This window comes from Sorex fumeus, unplaced genomic scaffold, assembly GCF_029834395.1.
Source record: "Sorex fumeus unplaced genomic scaffold, SorFum_2.1 ptg000095l, whole genome shotgun sequence".
Lineage (NCBI taxonomy): Eukaryota > Metazoa > Chordata > Mammalia > Eulipotyphla > Soricidae > Sorex > Sorex fumeus.
This window is the reverse complement of record NW_026606152.1, coordinates 15,950,434-15,976,023: the sequence shown is the minus strand read 5'-3', so window position 1 is coordinate 15,976,023 and position 25,590 is coordinate 15,950,434. Positions and strand designations below refer to the sequence as shown.

The 25,590-nt window shown below is 41.2% G+C and overlaps 1 protein-coding gene across 2 annotated transcripts in view; it reads right to left on the bottom strand.

Annotated features, from left to right (window-relative positions):
- RNASEH2B (ribonuclease H2 subunit B) overlaps positions 1-23,380 on the bottom strand; it is a 75,386-nt gene extending 52,006 nt beyond the window's left edge. For both annotated transcript variants that reach the window (XM_056132910.1, XM_056132909.1), the window contains exon 1: positions 23,281-23,380. In XM_056132910.1, the coding sequence (XP_055988885.1) occupies positions 23,281-23,356 (76 nt within the window). In that variant the 5' untranslated portion in view covers positions 23,357-23,380. The remainder of the gene's footprint in view (positions 1-23,280) is intronic.
- Positions 23,381-25,590: the final 2,210 nt, after the last annotated feature.

Sequence of the window (25,590 nt, the reverse complement as noted above, 5' to 3'; positions counted from 1 at the left end):
AACATGGCTAGAGTTAACAGACAAGGAAGGAGAGAGCTATAAAGAGAGAAAATTCATGAGATTTACAAAGGTACTGTGGGAGCATTTGACTTGCACCAGTAGAGGCAAGTCAAGGAATTACCTAGGGGTCAGGAAAAAAGATCTTCTGAACAGAGAGTCTGGAAACTTCATAATTCAGAGGTCACAGGGTGACATCCTTCAACAGGCATTGACTGTCAACCAGGGCCACAGTCATGAACTCTGAGAACTACAGAAGTATACTTGAGGGCTGGTAGGTAGCTCAGAGGGCTAGTGCACACAGTTTGCAATGTGAGGAGCCCTGGGTTTGATTCCCAACACTGAGTGGTCTCCTGAGCACTGAGCCAGGAATAGACTTCAACCAGGTGCAAAATCAAACAAACAAGAGAAGCATCCTTTAAATGGGTCAAACTGGTTTCAAGAAACTTAACTGTTGATTTCCCAGAATAAAAATCATCACGCAGATTACTTAGAGCATTACATCACCTGGAAAAGGGAGGTAAACCTTGCACTATCTGGCATCTAATCAAATATCACTAAACATTCAAAGACGCATTCAAAAAGCTTATGGCGAGAAAAATAAGCAAACCGATTATTGAAAGAGGAGTGCTGATATTAGACACAAATATTAGAACCGACAAAGACATTAGAGACTATTCTTTATGTAAAATAAGACAGAAACATGGAAAAAATTTTCTTTGTAAAGACTGAAGTGGAAAAGAAAAATACACCAGATGGGATAGATGGCAGTAGAAAATAGTAATGAACTTAAAATAGAGAATTAAAAATTAGATTATTAATGAACTATGTGTCAGCTCCAAGAGTATTAATATATACACAATTGGAATTTCTAAAAATGAGGTAGAAAATTGAAAAAATATTTGAAGAAAGCACTGCTGAATATTTTCAAATTTGATGAAATCTGTATATCTATTCATCCAAAAAAGTTTAATGAACTCAGAACAAAAACAGAAATAAAACTACAATAAATAAAAAACAAAGCTATATATCAAGACCAACAGTTCAAAATCAGTAATAAAAAAATCTTAAAAGCAGACACATGAGGGGGGTGGAATACATCATATACAGAGAGCGAAGCTTAAAATGACAAGCTTCTTGTTGGAAACTCAAACCCAGAGACAATGGAAAAACATCTTTAAAGCATTAAAATACAATATGATGATCCTAGAGAAAAAATGCTTGAAAAATGAAGGCGATACAGTTTTTCAGACATACAAGAACTAAAAGGAATAATCACCCACAGACTCATACTACCAGGAATGCTAAAAGAAGTCCTTTTTGCAGAAGGAATATGATACTAGATGAAAATGTGATTCTAAACAAAGGAATGAAGAATACTGGTAATGGTGACTGCTGAGGTTTAAAATAAAACTTTTTATAATAATTCAGATCTCTTTAAAAATTCTTGATTAAGCAAAGATAACTCTGAGGTTTATAACATGTATAAATAAAACACATGAAACTCCAAACAAAAGCCTGGAAGGGGAGAGAAGGTGGCCTAGTACTAGATGTAAAATGGTATGCTATCTGCTATAATTTGAAGTTAGAGGTGACCGTTTAATTATAAGTCACGTATTTTTAAAATGCAATATGTTAAAAGAAAGTTACTTAATTTACAAAACAAAACAAAAATGCCATCACTAACAAAACAACAAAGGATGTGAAATGGAATCATAAAAAAAAAACCACTGGATCCAAAAGAAGGCAGCAAGGGAGTAAAAGAAGTATGAAGAACAGAAGAGATAAACAAAAAACAAACAGCAAAATGACAGACTCCAACCTAATCACATCAAAAATCATATTCAACATAAATGGTCTGTATGCCCCAATTAAAGGCAGAAATTGTCAGCTGGCTAGAATAGCAAGATAAAATTATGTACTGCTGAAGAGGAACGTACTGTAAACATGAACACACAAGTCGATTAAAAGTAAAAGGGAGACAGCATCGTGCTTGGCAACATGAATACGAGTTTGTTTATTTTTTAAGGTGAAATGAAGCTTTTTATCCTCTCTGGAGAAGCCTATGTTCTCTCTTGAAAATGTATTTCTCCTTTTATGTCCTCTCACACTTCTCTAAGGAAATCTCTTTTAATAAAAACTATTTTTAAAAAAATTAAACAAAACAAAACAAATGGTTCTGTCAATATCAAAGAATCCTGCCAAGCTTAAAGACGCTTGTACCATATTGATGGAAGGAGAAAGAGGAATGAACAATACTACATGTTTATGCTCCAAGACAAAGCTTCACCATGCAGAATGAACACTGATGGAACGCTTTACCCCATTCTGAAACACCTACCAGCACCCGTTTGCTCTTCATAGCTATCATTTTGTCATTTGAGAACGTAAGAAGAACAGAACCACACAGACTCAATTTTAAGCATCTTCTAGCATGTTTTCTTTATACTGCTTATGAAAATGAAATTTAGTACTATTCAAAATTTTTCCCAAAAAAATATCTGAAACAGGTTGTGGTTTTCTCTGCTTTTCCTCCCTGCTGACTATAACTTTTCAAGCATCACATTAAAAAAAAAAACTGTCTCAAGGCGTAGAAAAGGTAATCTCTCTATGGCAGCTATAGATCCTTTAGATTATTTCAGTTCCACAGTACATCCTTCAAGTTAAACTGAGGGATTACCTCTTTTTTGGTTTGTTTGTTTCCTTCTGTTCCAATAGAAAACTTTGGTTCTAGTATTTCTTGCCAGTTCTCCTTCAGTTTTCACATTTCCCCAGAATTTAAATTTTTAAAATGAACAAAGACCCAAGGTCTAAAAAACATATATTTTAATAATTCTGTGAGGAAAGCAGAGTTTCTGTTTTTCCTAGAAAAGCTGGAAGTCCAGAGAATTTGCATAGCCTAAAATGTCAAAAGAAAAAAAAACTGGAATTACTAAGTACAAATACTGACATTAATGTATTCTGCTGAAAATGCCAGGGTTTTCTAAAATATGCTGAGACACCACAGCCCCGATAACACTGAAGCCCATTTAGGAGAAAAGTCATCTTTTTTCTCATCATTCAGACAAAACAATTTGCCGTTTGACTGAATCCTTCTAACATAGAATTCTAAATGAGATGCTCTACTTACACTATTTTGCCTCTCATTAACTATAGCGTCCCTGTCAAAACTAACCTTTCTGCTCTCTTCATTCATTTATCAATTAGTAGTTTTAATTAAAAATGAGCCCATCCAGTCCCTAGCCATATGGAGTTTGGGGATGTTACAGTAAAGACACTAACTCAAACACACAGGTAGATAGTAACAGCTTCTAGATGAAAAATGGGGACTCTAAAACCTTATAGACACATTGTAAGATTTTTTTTTCCTTTTCAACAGGGATTGAACCTGCAAGCAAAACATAAGTGTCAACTCTTTGAGATTTCTCCCCAACCTGGTTGTTAAGTTTCTGCTCTGATAGCCACAGAGTCAAAGAAATCACACCATAGCACAGCGATAGGGCATTTGCCTTGCGCACAGCCAGCCCTGCCGAGCAGAGTTCGATTCCTCCTCTGCTCTCAGAGAGCCCGGCAAGCTACCAAGAGTATCCGGCCCACACAGCAGAGCCTGGCAAGCTACCCGTGATGTATTTAATATGCCAAACACAGTAACAACAAGTCTCAAAATGGAGACGTTACTGGGCCCACTCGAGCAAATCAATGAACAAAGGGAGGGCAGTGTGTGACAATGTGTGACATCAGCTAAATCTGTAGTTGAGCTCCTCAGCAAGGCCACACCTAGACCACAGATGGGTTTTATTTGATGTGCATTTGAAAATTCATGTGATGCACCAATATTTAAAAATTAAGGGATTTTACATACCATACAGACTTCAAATATATCAATAATCCCTAAACAACAAAAACAAAAAAGTATGTAAATCTTTCCTTGCATAACTTAAAAAAAAAAAGAAAAAAGAAAAGTCTGTCAACCAAAAACTCACTGCCAAGACTCCACTCTGCTTCCCAAGTCCCCTGGAGCATCTCACACAATTGTTTTAGTGTTGGATGATTCTGTCCTCATTAAAATGTCTTTCACTTGCTAAACTCTATGAATTCATAGCAGGATGCAGCAAATACCAGATGCCGGAATAAATAAGCATTTAGTAATAAACACCTTCTGCTTCAATCTTTCTTATACCTTTCCCTTCCTTTATACCAACTATCAGTTTAAGTACTTTCTTAGGCTCTGCAACAGTGAAAATTGTAAATTAAAAAAAAAGCCACTTCTTCTACAGAAAGATTATATGCAATACATCCCTTCATCTGCCATGCCTACTTCTTGACCCCAGACCATCAATTTTTAAGCTCCATCCTAACCAATCAACTTGCTCCTGCAGCTCAGGGAATAGATCTGTCAGGGTTTTGAGCCCTAGTTTCAGAACTACACTGTCAAACAGAAATAAAGTGCATTATACAAATTTTAACCACATAGGTAATTCAAAAATTTAGCGGCCACATCAAAAGAGATAAAATACACTTTAATAATATATTTGATTTATACATATCCCATTTTAACATGTAAAAGGATTTCATCTGAAATGTGTATTATGTTAGCCATGGGTTTTTGAAAGTGACCCTTTATAAACTGAGAAAGTTCTCTTCCTGATTTGTTGAATGTGTTTTATCATGAAAGAATATTTGACTTTCTGTTTTTCCTGTGGTTATTGAGATAATAATATGACTCTTGGTATTCATTTTATTTACACACATGACATTAATTGTTATATGTCGAACCTTGCATATCTAGGGCAAATCCCATTTGGCCATGGTGTCTAATCTGTTTATATACTTCTGGGCTTCATTTACTACTTTTCGTGGATTTCTGACTCTATAAGAATCAGATATCTATAAGGATATCTGCCTATAGTTTTTTTTTTTATGAAGTCTTTTTCTAGTTTTGGTATAAAGATGCTAGCAATTTCTCAGAATAAGCTAGAAAACATTCTTTTTTTCTTTTTTGGAAAACACATAAATGATTGGTATTAATTTGTTCAATGCATGGATAATTCACCCATGCAGCTATTTGGGAGTAGGGTTTCCCCCGACCCCAACATTCTTACCTAAATACCATGGTTTATGAGACTGCCAATAACTGAGCTTCAGGCACACAGCATCCCAATTCCACACCTACCACCAGTGTTATGGGTATGGGCTTTTATTTTACATTTTACAAAACTAGTATTTTTACTTATCGTTCTATTTAGATTACCTTGAGTCTGCTTTGGTAGTTACTGACTTTCAAGGAAATTATCTATTTCATCTCATGTATAATCTATTTTGTTGTTGGAACAGTAGTGATGAGCCATCTTTCATTTTAGTAATTTCAGTTTTCTCTCTTTCTTTCTTGGTCTGTCCAGCTAAGGATTTTCCAAATTTGTTGATCTTCTCAAAAGGGCCATGTTAAGTGTCACTGCTTATTCTCTTGAGAATAGATTTTCTATTCTCTTGTTATTTATGCTATATTCTTTTTTCTTTCCTTCAACATGCTTTAGTTTGCTCCTCTTTTTCTAGTTTCTTAAGTGAAAGACTTGGCTATAATTTGAGCTTTCTCTCCTTTTTAAAAAAAATAGGCATGTACAGCAGTGTTTACTATAAATACTGTTCTATCACTATATCATATGTTTTTGATATCTTTTTACATTTTCATTCATTTCAAAATGTTTTCTAGTTTCCTTTGTAATTTCTTCTTTGACCCCCTGTCTACTTAGGAGAGTGTTGTCAATGTTCTTCCACATCCTTCTCTTATTGCCTTCTCATTATTGGAGAACACATTTTATTTACTTTTACTACTTTCCAATCTACTGAGGCTTGTTTTATAGCCTAGAACAGGTCTGCTCTGGAGAATGTTTTATGTAAACTTGAAAAGAAAGTGTATTGCATTGTTGCTGAGTGGAATGTTCCATAGCTGTTACTTACGTCTAATTGATTTATCTTGTTATTCAAGTTATGTTTCCTAATGATTTTCTTAGTTGTTCTCACAATTGAAAGTAATTATTTAAAATCTCCCACTAGTATTACTGTTCAGTTGTCTAAATCTCTCTTCAAGTTTGACAGTTTAGGGTTCAGGTATTTTGGAATCTTACTAGATGCACATATCACTGTCATATCTTCCTAATAACTAACACTGTTATCGTTAACATATTATTCTGCGTGCCTATTAATATTTTTGGCCTTGAAGCTTATTTTATCTGACCATACAGTCAGTCATTTTGGTAACTCTTTGTGTGCTATCTTTTTGATTCTTTTCATGTCTCTGAATTTAAAGTGTCTATCTTGCACATCGCATGTGGTTGGATCAGTTTCTCCTTCCTGCCTTCATTCTCTCAGTTTCTGCCTATTAATGAAAATACTTAATGTGTTTAGATATCATGTAGTTATGATGAGATAGAATTTATGTCTTTCATTTAACTATTTTTTTTACATGTTAGAATTTTTTAGTTCTATTTCCCTATTACTGCCTTCTTCTGTATTGAGTAGATATTTTTATGCCAGAGCAATAGCACAGCAGGTAGGGCACTTGCCTTACACGTTATCGATCTTCAGCCCACTAAATTCCTCCAGGAGTGATCCTTGAGTAGAGTCAGAAGTAACAACTGAGTACCGTCAGGTGTGACTCTCTCCCCACTCAAAAAGAAAAGAGTAAACATTTTCTAGTTCTCCATTTTAATTCCCTTAATATTTCTTTTTCTACTTTGTAGGAGGTTATTTTCTAGTGGCTGTGCTGGGAGTTACAATTAATATCTTCACTTAAAATAGTATAGTTCAGATTAATACCAACTTTAAAATTTTCAGTAATAAATTTTCAGTTTTCTGTTATGTGGGTATGTCTTAGCTTCTCCCTTGGTTATGAAGGAGAGATCTTTGACAGACACATAGTTCTTATTGCAAGATATCCCACTTCTGGCACTCTGGTTTCTAATGAGTCAATTGATAATCTTCTTATAGGTCTCTTCTGAGGAGTCTTTTTCTCTCTTACTCTTTTCAAGATTCTATGTCTTCTGTGAGATTTACTACATGATATGTACAGTCATGAAATTCTTTTACTTTATTCTCCTTGGTCTTGGCTGAGTCTCTAATGTTCTGATTATGTTTTTCATCAGAGATGAGAAGAAGTCAGTCAATCATTTTTCAAATATCCGTTTTGTCCCCTTTTCTGTCTTCTTCCTCTCTGGGACTCCCCTTATACATATGTTGATATACTTGATGGTATCCTATAGGTCTCTCAGAGTATGTGCAGTTTTCTTCATTCCTTTTCTTTCAGTTCCTCAGGCTGGATAACCCGATTATCTGTCTTCATGTTTGCTATTTCATTCCTCTGTCAGTTCAACTTTATTGAGTCAGCTAGTGAATTTTTTACTTCAATTTTCATTTAACTTTCAATTTCAAAATTTTATAATTTCTTTTTATTGATGGGCTGGAGCGATAGCACAGCGGTAGGGCGTTCGCCTTACAAGCGGCCAACATGGCCGACCCGAGTTCAATTCCTCCGCCCCTCTCGGAAAGCCCGGCAAGCTACCGAGAGTATTCGATATGCCAAACACAGTAACAACAAAGTCTCCAATGGAGACATTACTGGGCCCGCTCGAGCAAATCGACGATCAATGGGAGGGCCTTTACCTTTACCTTTTATTGATTAACTATATTTTGAGATTTCATTGAGATACCATAATTCTTTCAACTTCATTTGCTTGTACAATAAGTATATTTAGAATAGCCAATTAAATCATTATAAAATAAGTCCCAGCATCTGGGCACCATCATCATTGGCTGCCTTTCTCTGAGTGTTTAAGAGTCAGACTTTCCTATTGTTTCATAAATCTTACAGCTTCACCCTGAAAATGGGATATTTTATTTGTTTGAATTTGTTTGTTTGGGGGCCACACATGGCTAAGGTCAGGGCTTGCAGTGTATCTGTACTCTGGGATCACTCACAACAGGGTTCAAGGGACCATACGTGGTGTTGAAGACTGAACCACAGAGGATCAAACCATGTTGGCTACATGCAAGGAAAAAGCCTTTCCTGGTGTAGTATCTCTGTGGTGTAGGATACTACATCAGGAAAGGATAACCTGGATATTATATATAGCATAATACAAATGTGGCAATTGTGGAAATCAGACTCCCTTTCCTCGTTTCTCCAAGTTTGTTATTAATACTTTTTGTTGTCTTTGTAGTTGTTACTGTTGGTTAAATGTCATTTAGATGATAACTGTGAAAAGTCTATTCCTATAGTATGCAACCACAGATGTCTTGACTGTTAGCGTTTAGTTAACAATTAGTCTGAGATATCCTAAAATGTTTTAAGCTAGTAAATAGGGAATATGGCGCCTGTCCGACATGCAGTCTACGTGGGGTTCCAACCCCAGCACCACAGGAGCGACCCCTGAACACAGCCAGCAGTAAACTCTGAGCACAGCTGGGTATGGCCCCCAAAACAAACTAAAAGTTCTGTCTTAGCTGGGTAATTCTGTATCTGTGTTGGGATATGCTTAGACACAGCCATTAAAAGGTCTGGCTCAGTTTTGATTTATTGCTTGCTTGTATGCTAAAAGTAGGGCACTTTCTTCCCCGTCCCAACGAGACCCTGAGTCGCCGCCCACAAACGGCCTTTCTGGCTCCTGATCAAGCAGCTTAATGGCCATGATCCCAAAGACTCAGAAACAAATCTCGGAACTCAGCAGCTTTTGGCAGAAATGAGTCCGGTCCCTGCAGTAGGTTACTGGTGCTGGGCCACCCCAGGTGGGAATAGGTTTTGTGCCTTGGCCTGTTCCCCCTGGCGGCCTGGTGGCCACCATCCTCTAGAGGCCACTGGACAGTCAGGTTTGGGCCCACAGTGATGAGACACCAGGGGCCTCACCCCAATGAGACCCCAAGTCACAACCCACGAATGGCCTCTCTAGCTCCTGTTCAAGCTGCTTAACGGCCATGATCCAAGAGACTCAGGAACAAATCTCGGAACACAGCAGGTTTTGGCAGAAATCCCTCCAGATTTAATTGTTAAAATTTCAGAATTTCAAAATCACATGGCCACTACTGCAATCACATGACATCATATGTTATTCATAACCAGCAATAGAAAACAAATTGTCTACGGTTGCCTTTTCAGCAGATTTGAGTGTTGGGGTAAAACCCCAAATACTAATGGTAGGTCTGATGTCAAAATATTGAATGTAATCAAAGTAGAGAGAGAGTAATGTGGAAATCATCTGCCCCACAGGTAGGGGGAGGGTGTGGGATGGGGGTATACTGGGGTTTTTGGCGGTGAATAGGCACTGGTGAAGATATGGGTGTTTCATTGTATGACTGAGACTTAAACCCAAAAGAGCTTTGTAACTGCTCTCAGTGATTCAATGAATAAAATTATAAAAAATGAAAAAAAAAAAGTAAGGTGTTCATGCCCAATTCAATCAGCCTTATCAGTGGCTGAATAAATAGCAGTATTCCTTCATAAAAATAAATAATTAATTAATAAAGTAGGGCACTAGTGAGCCACCAGGGTCCTCTCAAGCTTTCTTCTCCAAGCAGGCACTCAGCCCTTAGTAGGTGCATAACCTTCTAATTCCCTGGGAATGTATCAAAACTTTTCAAAACTCCTATGGACAACTTATCTTTATTTATCTTTTTCATTTTCTTTCTGCTTCTTTATTTTGTTGTTGGAGCTGATACATGGCAGAGTCTGGCAAACTCCCCGTGGCGTACCCAATATGCCAAATACCAGTAACAATGATGGGTCTCATTCTCCTAAAGAGCCTTGAATATAGCACTTTCTTAAAAATCTCAGGGATAGGATAAAGGAGACGTTACTGGGGCCTGCTCGAGGCAATCGACGAATAACAGGATGGTCGTGATTCGTGATTGGCGCTGATGGTGGTGGGAGTGTGAGGGGTGAGGGGGGGGGTTGGGCCACACCTGGTGGGGGTAAGATGTTTTGGGCCACATCTGGCTGTGCTCATAGTTTACTCCTGGCTCTGTACTACAGAACCATATATACTTAGAAGCTATATGAGATGCCAGGGATCAAGCCTGGGTAAGGTGCCAAATACAGTTAAGGTGTGAGCAAGGCAAAGCACCTCACCCAACCTGCTGTGCCATTTCTTCTGCTCCTTTTCCCTATTTTGGCTAGGTTCTTACTTGCCTGACTGGCATTGCCTCCTCTGCAGCTGTAATATTAAACAATTGCAACTCACTCTTTTTGAGGAACAACCCTGGGGAAAGGGCTTTTCCCACAAAAATTCTAAGCGCCAAATCAGATCAAATGACAATAATGCCCTAGAAAGGGAGTTTTTCTAGGGACCTGAGAGGGGTCACATAGGGACAATGCTCTGGGGCCCTCTGAGGAGCTCCAAACAAGGCCTGCCCCATTTGGTGGTTGCACAGCGGCTGACTTTTACAAGTACCACACTTGCGGGGCTGCTGGTTTTCAAGGTTACTGCAGACCTGAGGAGGAGGAGATGGGAGCAGTTCAAGTCCAAGGCCACAAACCCACTTCATGAGACTCAGCAGTTTTTCCTGGATAAACACTCCTTAGCTTGTTGGAAGCCTTTGGCCAACTTCAAGAGCTCTGAAAGAGTTGATTTTGGCCATCTCTGTCAATGTTTTCACTACTTTTATGGAGGGGTGGATTTACCACCATCAGGTTTTGAAGGTTTACACTAAGAGGGGAAAAAAATACACTGCTATGAATACTTCTGATAAAGTCCTCAGTCTTACCTGCCTTAGGGCCATAAAACCAATAGTGATTATAAATTAAAAGCTCTATCAAAGTTAAAGAGTTTCAAGTTTTCATGTAAATTTGAAATGCTTTGCGTCATCCCATGGACTAGTTTCCACCGGCTTGGGATGCTCCATCATTTTTCTAACTTTTACTTACATTTAGTACAGTTAAATAGCGAAGTTGTTTTGTTTTCTTTTTTAAAACCTGCTTTTAGAATAAATAAGTATCCGGAAAAAAAAAAAGAAAATGCAAGTATAGGTAAAAGTTATCTCTGAGTCCATTTTTAACTATTTTAAATTTATTTATATTTTTTTAATAATGCTAATACAGAAAGCACAAAGATCAGGAGTCAGACAGACTCCATACTCTAACCCCAAATCCTCCCCTCACTCAAAGGGGTGATCCTGGGAGAGATATTCTACCTCCCTGTGCTACTGTTTTTAAATAGACTTATTAGTTATTATGTTATTAGGTTTAATTAGGCTAAAATATAATTTATGTAAAGATATCTGGAACATGTATGCAATAAACACTTAGTTAATAACATTTCCTTTCCAATTATATGGAAGACCAAAGAATATGAAGGGAATAATAAGATTAAAATACGAAGTCGAATATTCCAAGCACAGATTTACCTACAGTCCTAACAATTAGCTATACAAGAGATTAAATCAGGGTTAATAGATCCTTTTCTGAAAATCAATTCATTAAGCATTTTATGTGAAAAAATTAAGGTACAAGTTAAGAAGTTAAAATATACTTAAGTAAGCAGACAACAGAGCTTCTGGAGCATAGTATACACTCAATAAAAGCTAAACAAATGTTATTCAAATTTAGAAAGAGCTCAATAAGAAATGGAAAGTAAAGCAAACAATTTGTCTAGAAAACCTAGTCATATGAAACAGTTCCCTCTAAAACTATGATTGAAAACAAGATTTTGATTCAACCTTTTAAGAGAATTTTTATATTTTTCTCCTTTCAACCATTTTTTATGTTTAAAAAAATAACAAAAATCATGTTCATTAAAAGACAGTTTTTATGAAAACAGGAAAACTTTGGACAAATCAGAAGCAGTCCTAAGTTTTTCTGGCCATTTTAGAGTCAATATATCAAAAGCATCTCAATGATCTCAAGCTCTACAACTATAATTTCTTATATCTAAGCAACTCAAAGTAGTTTTCTTATGGTCTCTGTGTTCTCTATAAAAATCCAGTGCTTTGTCCCACTTGTCTACATTAACTCTAGCAGCAAATCTTCCATCTGTTTACCATCTTTATCTGAATGTCTCCCCTACAAAACAAACAAAACTCAGACTGTACATCCCTGACATTTGAACTTCAAAGAAAACATACAGTGACCAAAAGAAAATTAGGTTCAATAAAATTTAGTGATAGCTAAAATGTACCTACCAGACATTTACAATATACTAGAAATGCCCCTTATAAAGGTTACATAGTATAATCTTCATACCATCTCTCTGAGGTAGTTTTAATTCTATTTTAATTCCAGTATTTTTTTAGATGAGAAATTTACCCAAAGAAACCTGACCAAGGTCAAAGAGTTATTCAACTACATGTGGATTCAAGATTTAGACATAGGAAATGATCTTAAACAGTTACATTATTAGAGGAACTTAATTTCAAGTTCCACTTTCTTAACTCAAAAAAATAACTGCAGCTCTGAAGAACAATCATTATCTTAGTATGGCAAACGTCTCAAACCCATCTGTCCCCTCCCCCTCCGCTTCAAGGATACAAGAGCCATTTATTTATCAGTTGCTCACACTGCAATCCACCCAGCATCCCACACTGCCAGGGCAGGACGTCAAGTAAAGAGGAAGGAGGAGCAGAGGAAAGTGGAAAGGAGAAAGGGCAGGACCGAGAAACATATAAAAGAATGAGAGACATTTAATGTGGGATCCAAGAAGCATACAGTGATTAAAACAGTAAAAGTCAAGTTTGATTGATAGCAAGAAAACAGATCTTCTGTAGAGATGACAATATCCTACCTACACAAAGCTACAAAGCAGACTCCAAGTTGCTTTGACTTTGGAGTGCTTAAAAATTTGGGCACACAGTGAAATCTCAATGTACAGATTTAACCACTTTGTACTCTTGCAAAATTCATCATCAAGCAGTCAGTATACCAGCCAATGCAGAATAAGATTTTTCACCTGAAACTATAGTCAGGGTGTATGACAGGTGATATGAAGTTATTTACTAGTCAGTTGTTAAGCTTGACAGCTTTTTTTCTTAATCCTGTCTTGGTTAAGACAAGTTTTGCATCATTTAAAGCTTGAAGATATAAGAAGTGTGGGGGGGGTGGGTGAAAGCGGGAGGAGAAGGGAGAGGAAGCAGGAGGGGGAGGGAGAGGGAGAGGGAACAGGTTCTTTGCTCTTTGCCAGTCAAGTTTTCCCATGACTGGAAGCAGTGGTCATCTGTTCACAACCCGGTATGACTTAGCACACAGCAGATACGCTCTGAGAAACATATACACAGTGTCAGATGGAGAAAAGAAGTATCAAAGCAGCCCCCACATTCATTTTAGATAACAACAGCATGGCTCTCTGGGCTTCTGAATATCCAATGGGGTGGGGCTGGAGGGGAGAAATTAGCACTTTCATGCTCAAGCAAAGTTGTAACCCAAAGAGGTTCACTTTCTTTATACTTCAGCCATTGGAAATATGTGGAGGTCCCTGGCTGCCTTCTGCATCATAGGCAGAGGTAGCTCCTTGGAAACATTGCTAGGACACAAGAACAGAGAATGCAAGAAAGTCCGCATCATTTCCAAGTGATTCGCTGCTTCCAGGAATGCTAACTTCAGTAATTCTCTGCCTCCCCTTCCCAAGATGTGAGTGCTATAATCAAAGAGACCTGGGCCATTTCCCTGGTGGTGAACTCCTAGCTTCCTCAAACACTACGGAGTTAGTTTTAACCAAGGAAGTTAGGCAGGTCTGCATTAGAAAAACAGTTTCCCAGTAATGGGTTTCTCTAAGAATATCATTCTATCATGAAGCCTTAAAGAAACATTAAAAACAGGCCTAACTAGAAAATAAATGGATAAAATCTCCATTCTGGCATGGTTGGCCCCACCAACAGTCATGTTTCTGAAGAAGACATCGATGAACACATCAGATCTGCACCCAACTCAGACCCACAAAGGCCAGAAACAAATAGAGATGGAGCAAAGTTCTTGAAGTATGTAAGAAGCAGGAAACTAGGAACATCTGGAAAGATGAGGCTTAATTGGGATGCGCAAAAACAACCAGGTGGTTCAAGTGCAGAAGAGAAGATGAGTCTGGTCCCTAGTCATCACATTGTCTATACTCAGGGGAACCACAGCTCTTCCCAGGCCTCCATCCCACCCCCACCCCCAAACACACACTGGCAGACAGAACCATTCAATCAGCAGCTCACGGAGAGCATGCTACAGCTCTTCGACATACAGCACGGGCTCTGGAGGACTCAGGAAAATTGCAGTCTTTGACACTTTATTCCATTTAGTATTAAACAGATTGACTTCTCTGAGTCATAAAAATAGTGATGATAAACATCATGTGTCAATATAAGAGCACTTGCAAAGTTACACTCTCTAGAAGAGAAAATCCAGGAGATGAAATCCAGGAGCTAAAACCTGGTAGAATATAGAAGACTGGCTACCTACAAAAAGTACAAAATCCTCAGGCAAATGGAGAAGAGTCCAAACTATAGCCTGAAGGCAACTATTCAAATAAACCCCATGTCCAGGTACCATCCAGTCTGAGGCCATCAGGACGGAAACACCAGTATGCCAGCACAAGCCACGTCACGTATGGCTTAGGCTTCAGCGAGAGCTCCCTCATGCTGGGAAGAAATGGCAGTGCCAACACGTGACCCTCTGGCTCTGCTGTGTCTACCCTCTCTTGTACCCCACGCCCTGGAACCCTTGCACACTGCAGGAGGGGATCACATGGTCACTCTTGAAAACAGTACCAGTCCAGTGATGAGAACAGGCAGCCTCTTCCCCATGAGGTAAAGGCAACTGGAGTGAGGGGAGGAAGTGAATGTTCAGAGAAGAACTTCTGGTCCTAAAGTATCATGTTGAGTGAAATGAGTCAGAAAGAGAGGGATAGACACAGAAAGACTGCATTCATCTGGGGAACATAAAGTAACAAAATGGAAGACTAACACCCAAGAATGGCCGAGATTAGTACCAGGAATTTTGCTCCATGGCTTAGAGGCCAGCCACACATGCTAGGGGAAAAGGGAGCTCAGATAGAGAAGGGTGCACCAAATAAAGGGTGTTGGGAGGATTCTCCCAGGATGGGAGAAGCATGCTGAAAGTAGACTATAGATTAAACACGATTGCCAATCAATGCCTCTTTTGCAAACCACAACACCCAAAAGGAGAGAGAGAACAAAAGGGAATGCCCTGCCACAGAGGCAGGGTGGGATTGGGGGGGATGGGGGTGGGAGGGATACTGGGACCCGTGGTGGTGGAAAATGGGCACTGGTGGAGGGATGGGTACTTGATCATTGTATAACTGAAACCCACGCACAAAAATTTGTAAGTCTACAACTGTACCTCATGGCGTTTCACTAATAAAAATTTAAAAAAAAAAAAAGAACTTCTGATCCTCCTGGTGCTGCACCCAAGTTCTAGATCCTCATGCTCTCTGGCACCCCACCCTCACACCATCATACAGCCAACACTTTGGAATCTGTAAAACCACATGGCAGTCCTGAAGGTGTACGGACAGCTCTGTAACACAGAGTGCACTGACCCCATGTCAAAGGAACAGTCGTTTTTACACATGGTCCATTCAGAATGATGCCCAATTTAAAGGGATATTCGCCAAAGATCAGGGTCATCTTCATGGTTAGGAGCCCTGGCTTGTGGCTCCGAGCAGGCCTTGAGTATGAGAGGCCCTGAATTCTTCCCCCAGACACAGCCCCTTAACACTGAGTGATCCCTAAAATCAAAAGTGAAACCTCTCCATGTGGCAAAAGTGTAACCTCCCCACCTGGCAACAAAGGAAGCAAGCCCCAGCACTACCACAACAAGGAAAATCCGAAGTCAAATAGTTTTCAAAAACATCCTAGTTTGCAACTGTATTCACTAGTTGCGTGGATTTTACTGCCCTTCTCTTACATCTCTTTCTATTTTCTGCTTCAGTCCACTCTTAAAAATACTCCATCCCAGATGTGTCCTGTCTAGCCTTGGAAGAAAAGTTCTTATTTGGAATACCGTGAGCTACAATTTCTCTCTGTCAGCTTTTCTGTGTCCCTGTGAATTTCTCTCGAGAGCAGAATTAAGAGAAAATTCACAGCCCCTTGCTCATCGTTAAATCAATCTAGTCATTCTCTTCTGACTCTATATAGAAGTACTCGAGTAGAGTCACAGAGTACTCTGATATAACCCAAATAACCTTGAGCATCCCAGTGAGTATCAGAGGAAGAAAAAAATGAAGTGAGGGTAAATACTGAAATACAGGCAGAAACATGAGGGACTGGGATGGGGGTAAATGAGGAAAAAATTAAGAACCCTGGAGTTCATTTTGTGATCCAAACAAGATAAAAAAATTTGCCTCTTCTGCAAAGCAAGATGATGAACAAATTCTTTTCTCCTTTATATTTGTCTGCATTATTAATATTTCTATATTGGCATGCATACTCTTCTAGAAAAGTTAGTTTTTAAAAGCTGGAAGAAAGAGGTGGAGAGAATTAAATGTCCAAGATGAATTGTTAACAGGTCCAAACTGAGATGAGAAGAGCCTTGGAGCCCCGCTGGGAGCCTCAGCAAATGCTCTGGCTAGAGACCCCAGCCAGTCTGGAAAACAGACAGCAAAACATGCAAGTCTGACCCTGTAACGGCAGCTCATTCCACTTTAGCAAACCCTCAGACCTAGAAAAGAAAGTGACTTCTAAAAAAATGTAAAGAACAAACATTAAGGGCCAAAAAAAATCAGAGGCTGGGGGCAACGTCTGGCATTGAACCTAAGGCCAAGGTGTTCACGTCTGAACAGCCAACTACCAGGAGCTACTCAGAAGACACCTGCATTCTTGGCATATGGAAACTCAATGTGCATTTCTATAAAAAATGAAAGCAAACTGAATAAGCATGACAAAACCTGCTCACTCCTGGGAAAGCTTTCCTGGAGGAGGTGGCACTTGAGACAGAGTTTAAATGCTAAGTAGGCATTTGCCAAGGCACAAAATAAATGCGCCTGGGTTCAGGCTGACACAACACCATGGACATTCAGAGAAAGAGAAGTTGGACTGGAACAAATGGCTTAGCATTATAGAAAGGAAGTCGAATGCATCCTTGAAGAAGCAGTGTTTGAGAAGAAGAGGAAGCGAAGGAAGGGCAGTGCAAGCAAAAACAAAGACTACAGGAAGAAGTGGAATGTAGGACATTTATTCTTGCAGCAAAAGTTTGCTCAATACCCATTCAGTCCCAGGCCCAGGGCTAAGAGCCTAGTGTGCAAGATAGATCTTATGAACCATCAGACAGTAACCCCAGGAGATTAATATTATTCCTTCTCCCCACCCGCCCCAGTAAAGATGAGGAAATAGAGGAAGCTATCTGTCTAAGAACTAATAGCTAACAAGCAGCTTAAACCTAATGTGAGGTGTCTGATAACAGACAGGCTCCAGAAAATGCTCATCAATTGCTGGTTTCTTAATACCATATTAAAGATGGGAGGAATACCATACCAAATACCATACCAAAGATGGGAGGAATGTCACGCAGTCCCTGTTACTACTTAAACACACACACATATATATATATATGTATATATACACATACATACATATACATATACACACATACATACATATATATATATATATGAATACTTTTTTTTTTAACCCTGAAGGATAAATATGGCGAGTCATGAGTTGCACTGTATAAGCATCCAGGTTTTGGGGAACAATTACTAGCAGGACAAGATCAGGGTCTGGAAATAGCCTGATCATACCAGCTGGCAACCAATTAGGTGCATCCACTTCAGAAAGTGTTCAAATAGGAAGACGAGCAGATCCAGGGTCATCTGAGAAAGATCTGGTTTCTACCAATAAACGTCTCATAAGTACAAAGCCAGACCTAAGATCTGCGTGGAAAATGTTGAAGAAGCTCCATGCCAGAAACGTAGACTCCCCACACGGCTGACAGCCTGCAGGAGACGATGCAGTAACTGACCTACCTTCCAAGGAGCCCAGCTTAGTTATTCAGCAGTTGTCTAAAATCAGCACTAGAATTGGCCAGGTTTCCTCGCCAGACCAAGTAAAGTGCGGGTTCCTCCCACGTGAATTATCTCTTCGAAAGTAAGGAAGTTTTTAGTTCACAGTGTATGTGTCTATAAACACAAACATACATACAAACTAATGGTTTTGACAAAGAACAAAGTATCAGCTTAAATCTTCCTTCTGTGCTTAACCATGTGCGTTTAGGTAAAGAAAGGAAAGGGTGGGATGAAGAGATAGGGCAGCAGTTACGATACTTGCCTTGTTCATAGCAGAGGCTGGTTCCATCCCCAGCACCACATACAGTCCCCTGCGCACCATGAGGAGTGCTCCCTGAGCACGGAACTAGTAATAAACCATGAGCACCCGCCATGCCACATAAAAAAGAAGGAAGAAAAGAATTGTTGTTGTTGTTGATTTCCTTTGTTGTTTTGCTTCTCAGGGTGGGAGAAAAGTTATTTTTTAGGTTTCTAGTAATTCTTCCATTGCCACCTTAAATTTAACACCCCCCTACCCCCATCCCAAGAAGGCATGGTTCTTGCGGACTTACAAAACACTACAAAACTCTAATCAAAAATACTATAAATCTTCTCAATAACTAAATACAAAATTAAATTTTCCTCAAATTTGTTTCACGCATTAAATTCTTTAGAACATTGTTTCTCAACCTTTTTTTTTCTGACTTTGTTTCCTTCCTGAGTTCCTCCGGTCCCAATGGCTGGCCTCCTAGTTTCCTGCTGCAGCCCCCACTGAAGTACTTTTCGCCTATTGCCCCCTGAGACGATCCCAGGGGTCCAACAGGAAGCCAAGTCCCACAGATGAGAAACCTGCTTTAAAATATAATTCTGAAAGATTGTATTCATATATTGCTTTCACACCTATTTTGGCATCCCACTTGGAGAGAAAAACCTGATGTTATTTCTTATGATAAAAAGAGTGTCACATAAAAAGTTCTTTCCTGTGTCTGGAATGTCTGAAATAGGCAGGTAGGCCCTGGCTCCTAAACCACCACCAGTAATGCTGCCTCTACTCGCAGCCCTAATATCCATTATGCTACTAGTGTAAAATTAAATTTAAAATATAGCTTTTCTGAAAAACTTTTAAACATGTTCTTTCATGAAATAAAGGAGAATAACTATTGCAAAACATGTTTACAACTGAAGATGCCAACTGCAGTCCAATTTGATCTAAGAGTTTTTTAATCCAGGAGCTGACTGAGGGATGTTTGCAGTGTAAGTAGACCTAAGTGATTTTTATAATGATCCTAAGATCAATTCTGTCTTTCCTTTTTTTTTGTTTTGCCTCACACAACATTAGAGTTTCCCAATGTTTCAACATTTCCTTGGAGATATCTAAGTAATAGGACTCACCCAACAAAAGCAATAAATCTTCCCCACTATAATGTATGGGTTTGTTTCCAACTGCCCATCAGTTTAAGACTTACTCCAACTCAGTACAACTGAAAACTGCAAAACATGGGCTAGAGAAAAATAATTAAAATATAACCTAAGGATATAACCTAACTAAAATATAACCTAAGGATAAAATACAGGAGATAAGGTGCTTGCCTTGCATGCGGCCAACACGGGTTCAAATCCCTGGCGCTACATGTGTTTTCCCAAGCAACTTCAGGAGTTATCCCTGAACGTAGCCAGGGTTAGCACTAAATTTGTGTGTGGGTGTATGTGTGTATCTTGAACATTAACATTTAAGGCAGCAGAGACAGATGGAAACTTCTACCACATTCTAAGAAGCAGAAATGTTGATGGTCTTATAATAATTAAAACTGAAAATGGGATGGTACTCCATATTCCAGATATATTTAAACCATCCCACTACAGAAATGGGAGGCGGCTCTATCTCTAAAATCATGAAAATCATGCCCTGCCCCAGGTCAGCCTGCCTTTCCAACTTCTAGTCTGTGTTTATCCATGACATTTCCCCAGAAATGAACATGAGACCAAGAGACCTAATATAATATTCTAAATAGATTCTCCAAGAGGTACCACATGATAAACAGTTATACAGATAAGGTTTGGGCTTGAGCGATAGCACAGTGGGTAAGGCGTTAGCCTTGCAAGTGGCCAACTTGGCCGACCCGAGTTCGATTCCTCCGCCCCTCTCGGAGAGCCCAGCAAGCTACCGAGAGGATCTCGCCCGCATAGCAAAGCCTGGCAAGCTACCCATTGACGTGTTTGATATGCCAAACACAGTAACAATTGTCACAATGAAGATGTTACTGGGCCTGCTCGCGCAAATCGATGAACGGGAGGACAGTGACAGTGACAGATAAGGTTTGAAAATTGGGTGGCCTATTGTTCCACTAGGGTCCACTAGTGTTTGGACCCTCAAACCTGCAGGTGACACTAAAGGCAAGCAGGCAAGAGGGAGAGTAGGAAGCTCAAGGTGAGTGAGCCAACCTAACTATGGTCCTTCCTTCCTTTCTTTCCCCCTCCCCCCCTTTTCCATTTTGGATGGCCACATCCGGCAATGTTTAGGATTTACTCCAGGCCCTGTACTTGGGAATCATTCTTGGTGATGCTGGGGAGATCATATGGGATGCCAGGGATAGAACTTGGGTGGCTGTGTGCAAGGCAAGAGCTCTATCTTCTGTACTATCTCTCTGGTCCCTGACTATAGTTCTTTGGAGGAGGGAGGCTTCCATCTCTCTGGGGACCCCAACTGCAATGATACTGACTAGAGTGTCAATTCAGAACAAAGGCTGGAAGATATGATATAGCTTGGACCCTATATGCTGGGAACCTCCAGAGTAACACAGCAGTACTCAAGGGTCTTCAGGGAAGCACCTGATGATGCTGGGGGGATGCTGGTAGAGGTGGGGGTGGGGGGAAGAAGGGGGAATGTGGTGCCAGGAATCGAACCTGGAACAGATAACACCCAGATTACTGTCTACTTCCCAGTTCCTGACTATGTGGTTCTCCCTGTCCATCTGTTCAACCTCCACTGTACTAAGGGTCACAGAGCATTTCAGCTTTGAAGAAGAACTAAGATGATGAAATCCCTCTTTTAGGCCTGCATGTTTCAACTGTGCAATCAATTCTTATTTCAGGTTTCTGTTTGTTGAAAGTGTTCATTTTAGCACTACGAGGATACAAGCACCCTTCAAAAGTCAATGCTGATTAAACAGAACAAAATAAAAAATTCCAACAATCTCCAACCATTTCGTGTATCTGAAAAACAATTCTGTACTTGATTCTGAAAAAATGATCAGGAGTTCCTAACCTAAAAATCTCATTGACTGAATGTGACAAATAAAGATTTTTTTTCCCCAGTGAAACCATATATACAGGTAACCCTTTGCTGGATTCTACAGGAACCTTGAATTAACCATTTCACTATATAAACATATCTAGCAGGGGCTGGAGAGATAGTACCATGGGTAGGGCCCTTGCCTTGAATGCAACTGACCCAGGTTCAATCTCCCGCACCCCAAAAGGCTTTCAGTAGCCCTCTGAGCAGTTAGGTGTAGCCCAAACAAACAAACAAACAACATTTCTAGCAAAGAGCGATGCAACAGGAGCCCTCACACATTACTGATGGGAGTGTAAATTGGTACAACCACTTCAGAAACTTGTTTAGCTGTCTCTATTAGAGTTGACCATAAAGCACTGGAAGTCAGCAATTCCACTTTTCAGTATACACTCCAGTGAAATTACAGAATTTTCTTGAAGATACAATTCACTATAGTCAAACTAGAGGTACTCTAAATACCCATGTACATTAGAAGAGATATGTATTGTGAACATTCATACAATACAATATACACAGCAATGAAAAACCAAGAAACAGAATCACTGCAACACACTGTACTTGTAAATCAGAGGCACTTAATAATGAAATGGGGGAGGGGCTAGCAATAAAGGAACATACACTTATCCAAAGAGGCAAAAAGAATCTCTGATGATGAAAGTCAGGGTAAAGGTGAGGGGGTCTGCAGAACAGCAGCATGAGGACCTTGCTGGAAAAGTTCTACATCCTCACCTAGGCAATGGTTATAGAAGTGGACACAAGAAAATCTCTCTGAGCTGAATGCTCAAATGCATATATGCCTCTGTATAGAGCGAGTGGGGGTGATAAACAGAACATAAAATATTCATGACAAACTTTCATGCAATAATGCCCAATATGCACCCTAACAAGCCAGAGAGATGGTACAGTGGGGAAGGCACTTGCCTTGCATTGACCACCGGGGTTCAATATCTGGTACCCCATATGGTCACCAGTTCACCGCCAGGAGAAATCCTTTAACAAAGCCAGGCGTAAGCCCTAAGTATCACAGGATGTGACCCAAAAAGTAACAACAAAACACGAAAAAGCGTCAATCTAGATTAGGCCAGAGAGATGGTTTAAGAGAGAGGAGCACAGGCCGAGCACAAGTGAGGTGCTGAGTCTGTGGGGACACCCAGTTTGCCCCCCCTTCCCCCCCAGCAGCTGTAACGCTGGTAGCCCGAGGGCACCGAACAGGCCAGAGAACACTGGGCAGAAAGAGGGGCGTGGACCCAGTTTTTAAAATAAATAAATTTACTGGCGAAGTAAACTGCCAGTATTATCTGCTGCAAGAAAGGCTGCATTTCATGGGAACTCTCAAGGTCAGCCGAGCGGCGGGTTTTTTCTTTGCTTTTTCATTCAGCGGTCAGGCCAGAACACGCTCCTTCCTGGAAAGTGACTGCGTGGTTCAGCTTCCGAACTTCCGAACTCCTCTCCACCTGCATGGGGCACCCAGCAGGGCCATCGTCCCACATCCCAGTGACACGGGGAATCTCCCACATCTCGGGTGTGGTCATCCACGGGAACACCGAAGCGGGGCCGCGGAGAAACCTGCCCCACGGGCGTGCGTGACACCCCGCTCCGCGCGCCCCGCCCCGCCCCCGCGCGGCGAGGTCCCGTCCGAGCCCGGGAGCCCCGGGCAGCCGCGGACACGCGCGGTCTGCGTGCGTGCGTCGGGGGCGGATCCAGTCCGAGTCCGGGAGCCCCGTGCAGTTGTGCACACGCGCGGTCTGCGTGCGTGCGGGGCGGGTCCACCCCGAGCCCGGGAGCCCCGGGCAGCCGCGAACACGCGCGGTCTGCATGCGTGCGGGGCGGCTCCAGCCCGAGCCCGAGAGCCCCGTGCAGCCGTGCACAAGAGCGGTCTGCGTGCGTGCGTGCGGGGCGGGTCTAGCCCGAGCCCGGGAGCCCCGCGCAGCCGTGTATACGCGCGCTCCGCGTGCGTGCGGGGCGGGTCCAGCCCGAGCGCGGGCCCCGGGTGCGGGTGCGCGCAGGCCCGGGACGGAGCGCGCTTACCTGGAAGCAGGATGACGCGCTGGCCGGCGTTCGCCCCGGCCCCGCGTTCCGCGCCACCCTCCGTGCCGCCCTCCATGCCCCCGCCCGGCCCGGCCGCGTGCAGGCCGCGGGCCCCCGCGCGGCCCAGCGGAAATGGCGCGAGGAGCGTCGACTCCGGGGCGCGCGCGCGGGGCTGCGCTTTCGTTTTCTCTCGTTTCCGGAGCCGGCCCACCTCGCCCGGCGGCGAGGTTTTAAATTTAGCGCCAAGCCCGGGCCGTCCGCGGGTGGCGCCACGTCGTCCGGCAGCGGGAAGGGTCGCGGCCAACCGCCCCCCCACCCCCGCACGCCACGGCCAGTGGTAGGTGCTGGTGACGCGGCACGCGGGGCGGCGGCCCCACCCCCCGCCGGGGCCACCTGCGAGCGCGCCCCGGGGCCCGGGAAAACGACGGAGGGGCGGGGCCAGACCGGTGCCCGCAACGCCAGCCGCGCGCCAAGACGTGCAGGAGTCGCCCCCCAAGAGCTGAGACTGCTTGGGAAGGTCTCCTTCCACCGGCTCCTGACCCCATCTTCCCGTCACTCTCAAGCCACCCTGGCATCTTGAGCGTCGGTGGCATTTTGCATTCAAATGATTGTCCGAGGCGACCCAAGAGCTGCATGGAGTAGGGGACCCGCTAGGGTTCCCTGCTGGGGCTGGAGGGAGATTAGCTAGCGTTGATCTCAAGAAAAGGAAAGGAGACTGGAGAGGAAGAAAAGAATATCGTGTTTTGTGATTTCTTGGGCTAAGGCTTTGTCACTAAAAAGAGGTGCACAGTTGGAGACACAAAATGGAAGGCCCGGTAATAAAAGTTACGAAAATTTATTTTTTTTATTAATTTTTATTAATGAAACACCATGAGGTGCAGTTGTAGACTTACAACTTTTTGTGCTTGGGTTTCAATTATATAATGATCAAATACTCATCCCTTCAAAGCAATGTTAAAAAAAATTAGGGCCGAAACAAACTATATATATATATATATTTGGACCATCATTTGTGCAGATTGAGTTTAATGAGTTATGAAAAGAGTCACGTGGGCTAAATTTGCTAAGTTATCAAAGAACCGTGTTTTTTAAAAAGAAGAATGAATAGTTCTTGTATGTTAAAAAGCATTTCTTCCTCCTAACCCTGATCCTGAATTCTACTTCCCTCTCTAGGCGCAATTACTATTAACCGGTTGAATTTTTCAGTTTTTTTTTTGGGGGGGGGGGGCTATTCCGAAATTTTTCCAAGCACATACAAGTTTCTGTGGTGTGTGTGTCTTGCACAATAGGAAGAGTAGTATGCATAATTGATGGGATCCTTCTTGTTTGTTTCATCTTGAAGATCATTCAACCGCACTCAATCTGTCTCAGCCTTATAAAAAATTTCTTTCACTCCCACTTCCCATGGGAGAGAATCAAATGCAGCCGAAGTTGACTGCAGGACAAACCTGCAGGAAAAGAGGCCTTTCTGCCTGCCGGGCACCCCGAGGCTGAGGCAGACAGCAGATTGGCATTGCTCTGTTGCTCCACAGAGATTATAGTCTCTGAGAAGCTGTGTCTTCAGACCAAATCCCCAGGCATACCACAATCATACTAAGAGCTACAAGGAAAATGTATGCTTGCTCTGACATACCAAGCTGTTTCCATTTTTCTCTGATCTGTTCCAGCCCTTGGCTGCAGGAATATGTATTTTTACGTGACTGTTCTTACAGTGTAAAGACAACTTTCTCTGATTTTCTCCCTTAACATTATCACATACTTGTTTCCCATGATATCCAGAATAGAGTTGTTAATGAAGATTTATTTCTAGCACTAAAGTACCAGTAATATACTCAACCATTATCTACTTAACCACTCATATACTTAGGTTATCATTATAAGTAATGTTACAATGTACATAGTATGTGGACTATGTAGCAGCTTGAAGCAAGACATATTAATCGAAGTGGCTGCTTTTTTATCAAGTAAGAAAAGACACAGGAAGAGATTTATAGCAGTATACCATGTAGGTGAATTAAAAACACACCATACAACATGTACATATTACAAGGATATGTTTATTTAAGGTCATGTATTGAACACATAGAACATGAATGTCTTTAAAATGGTGGCGAATAAGGGACGGATAAAGAATGAGAAGACAAGAAAAATCAACGGAGCCAGGGCAGATAGCAGCCACTATGTTCTAGAAAGTAGAATTTGGTTATCTCTGATCTTTAGAGGTAAGGACAAATTAACTGCAATAAGAATATAATAATAATAATAATAATAATAATAATCTGCAACAAATATTTCTAATTGTTTTCCTTT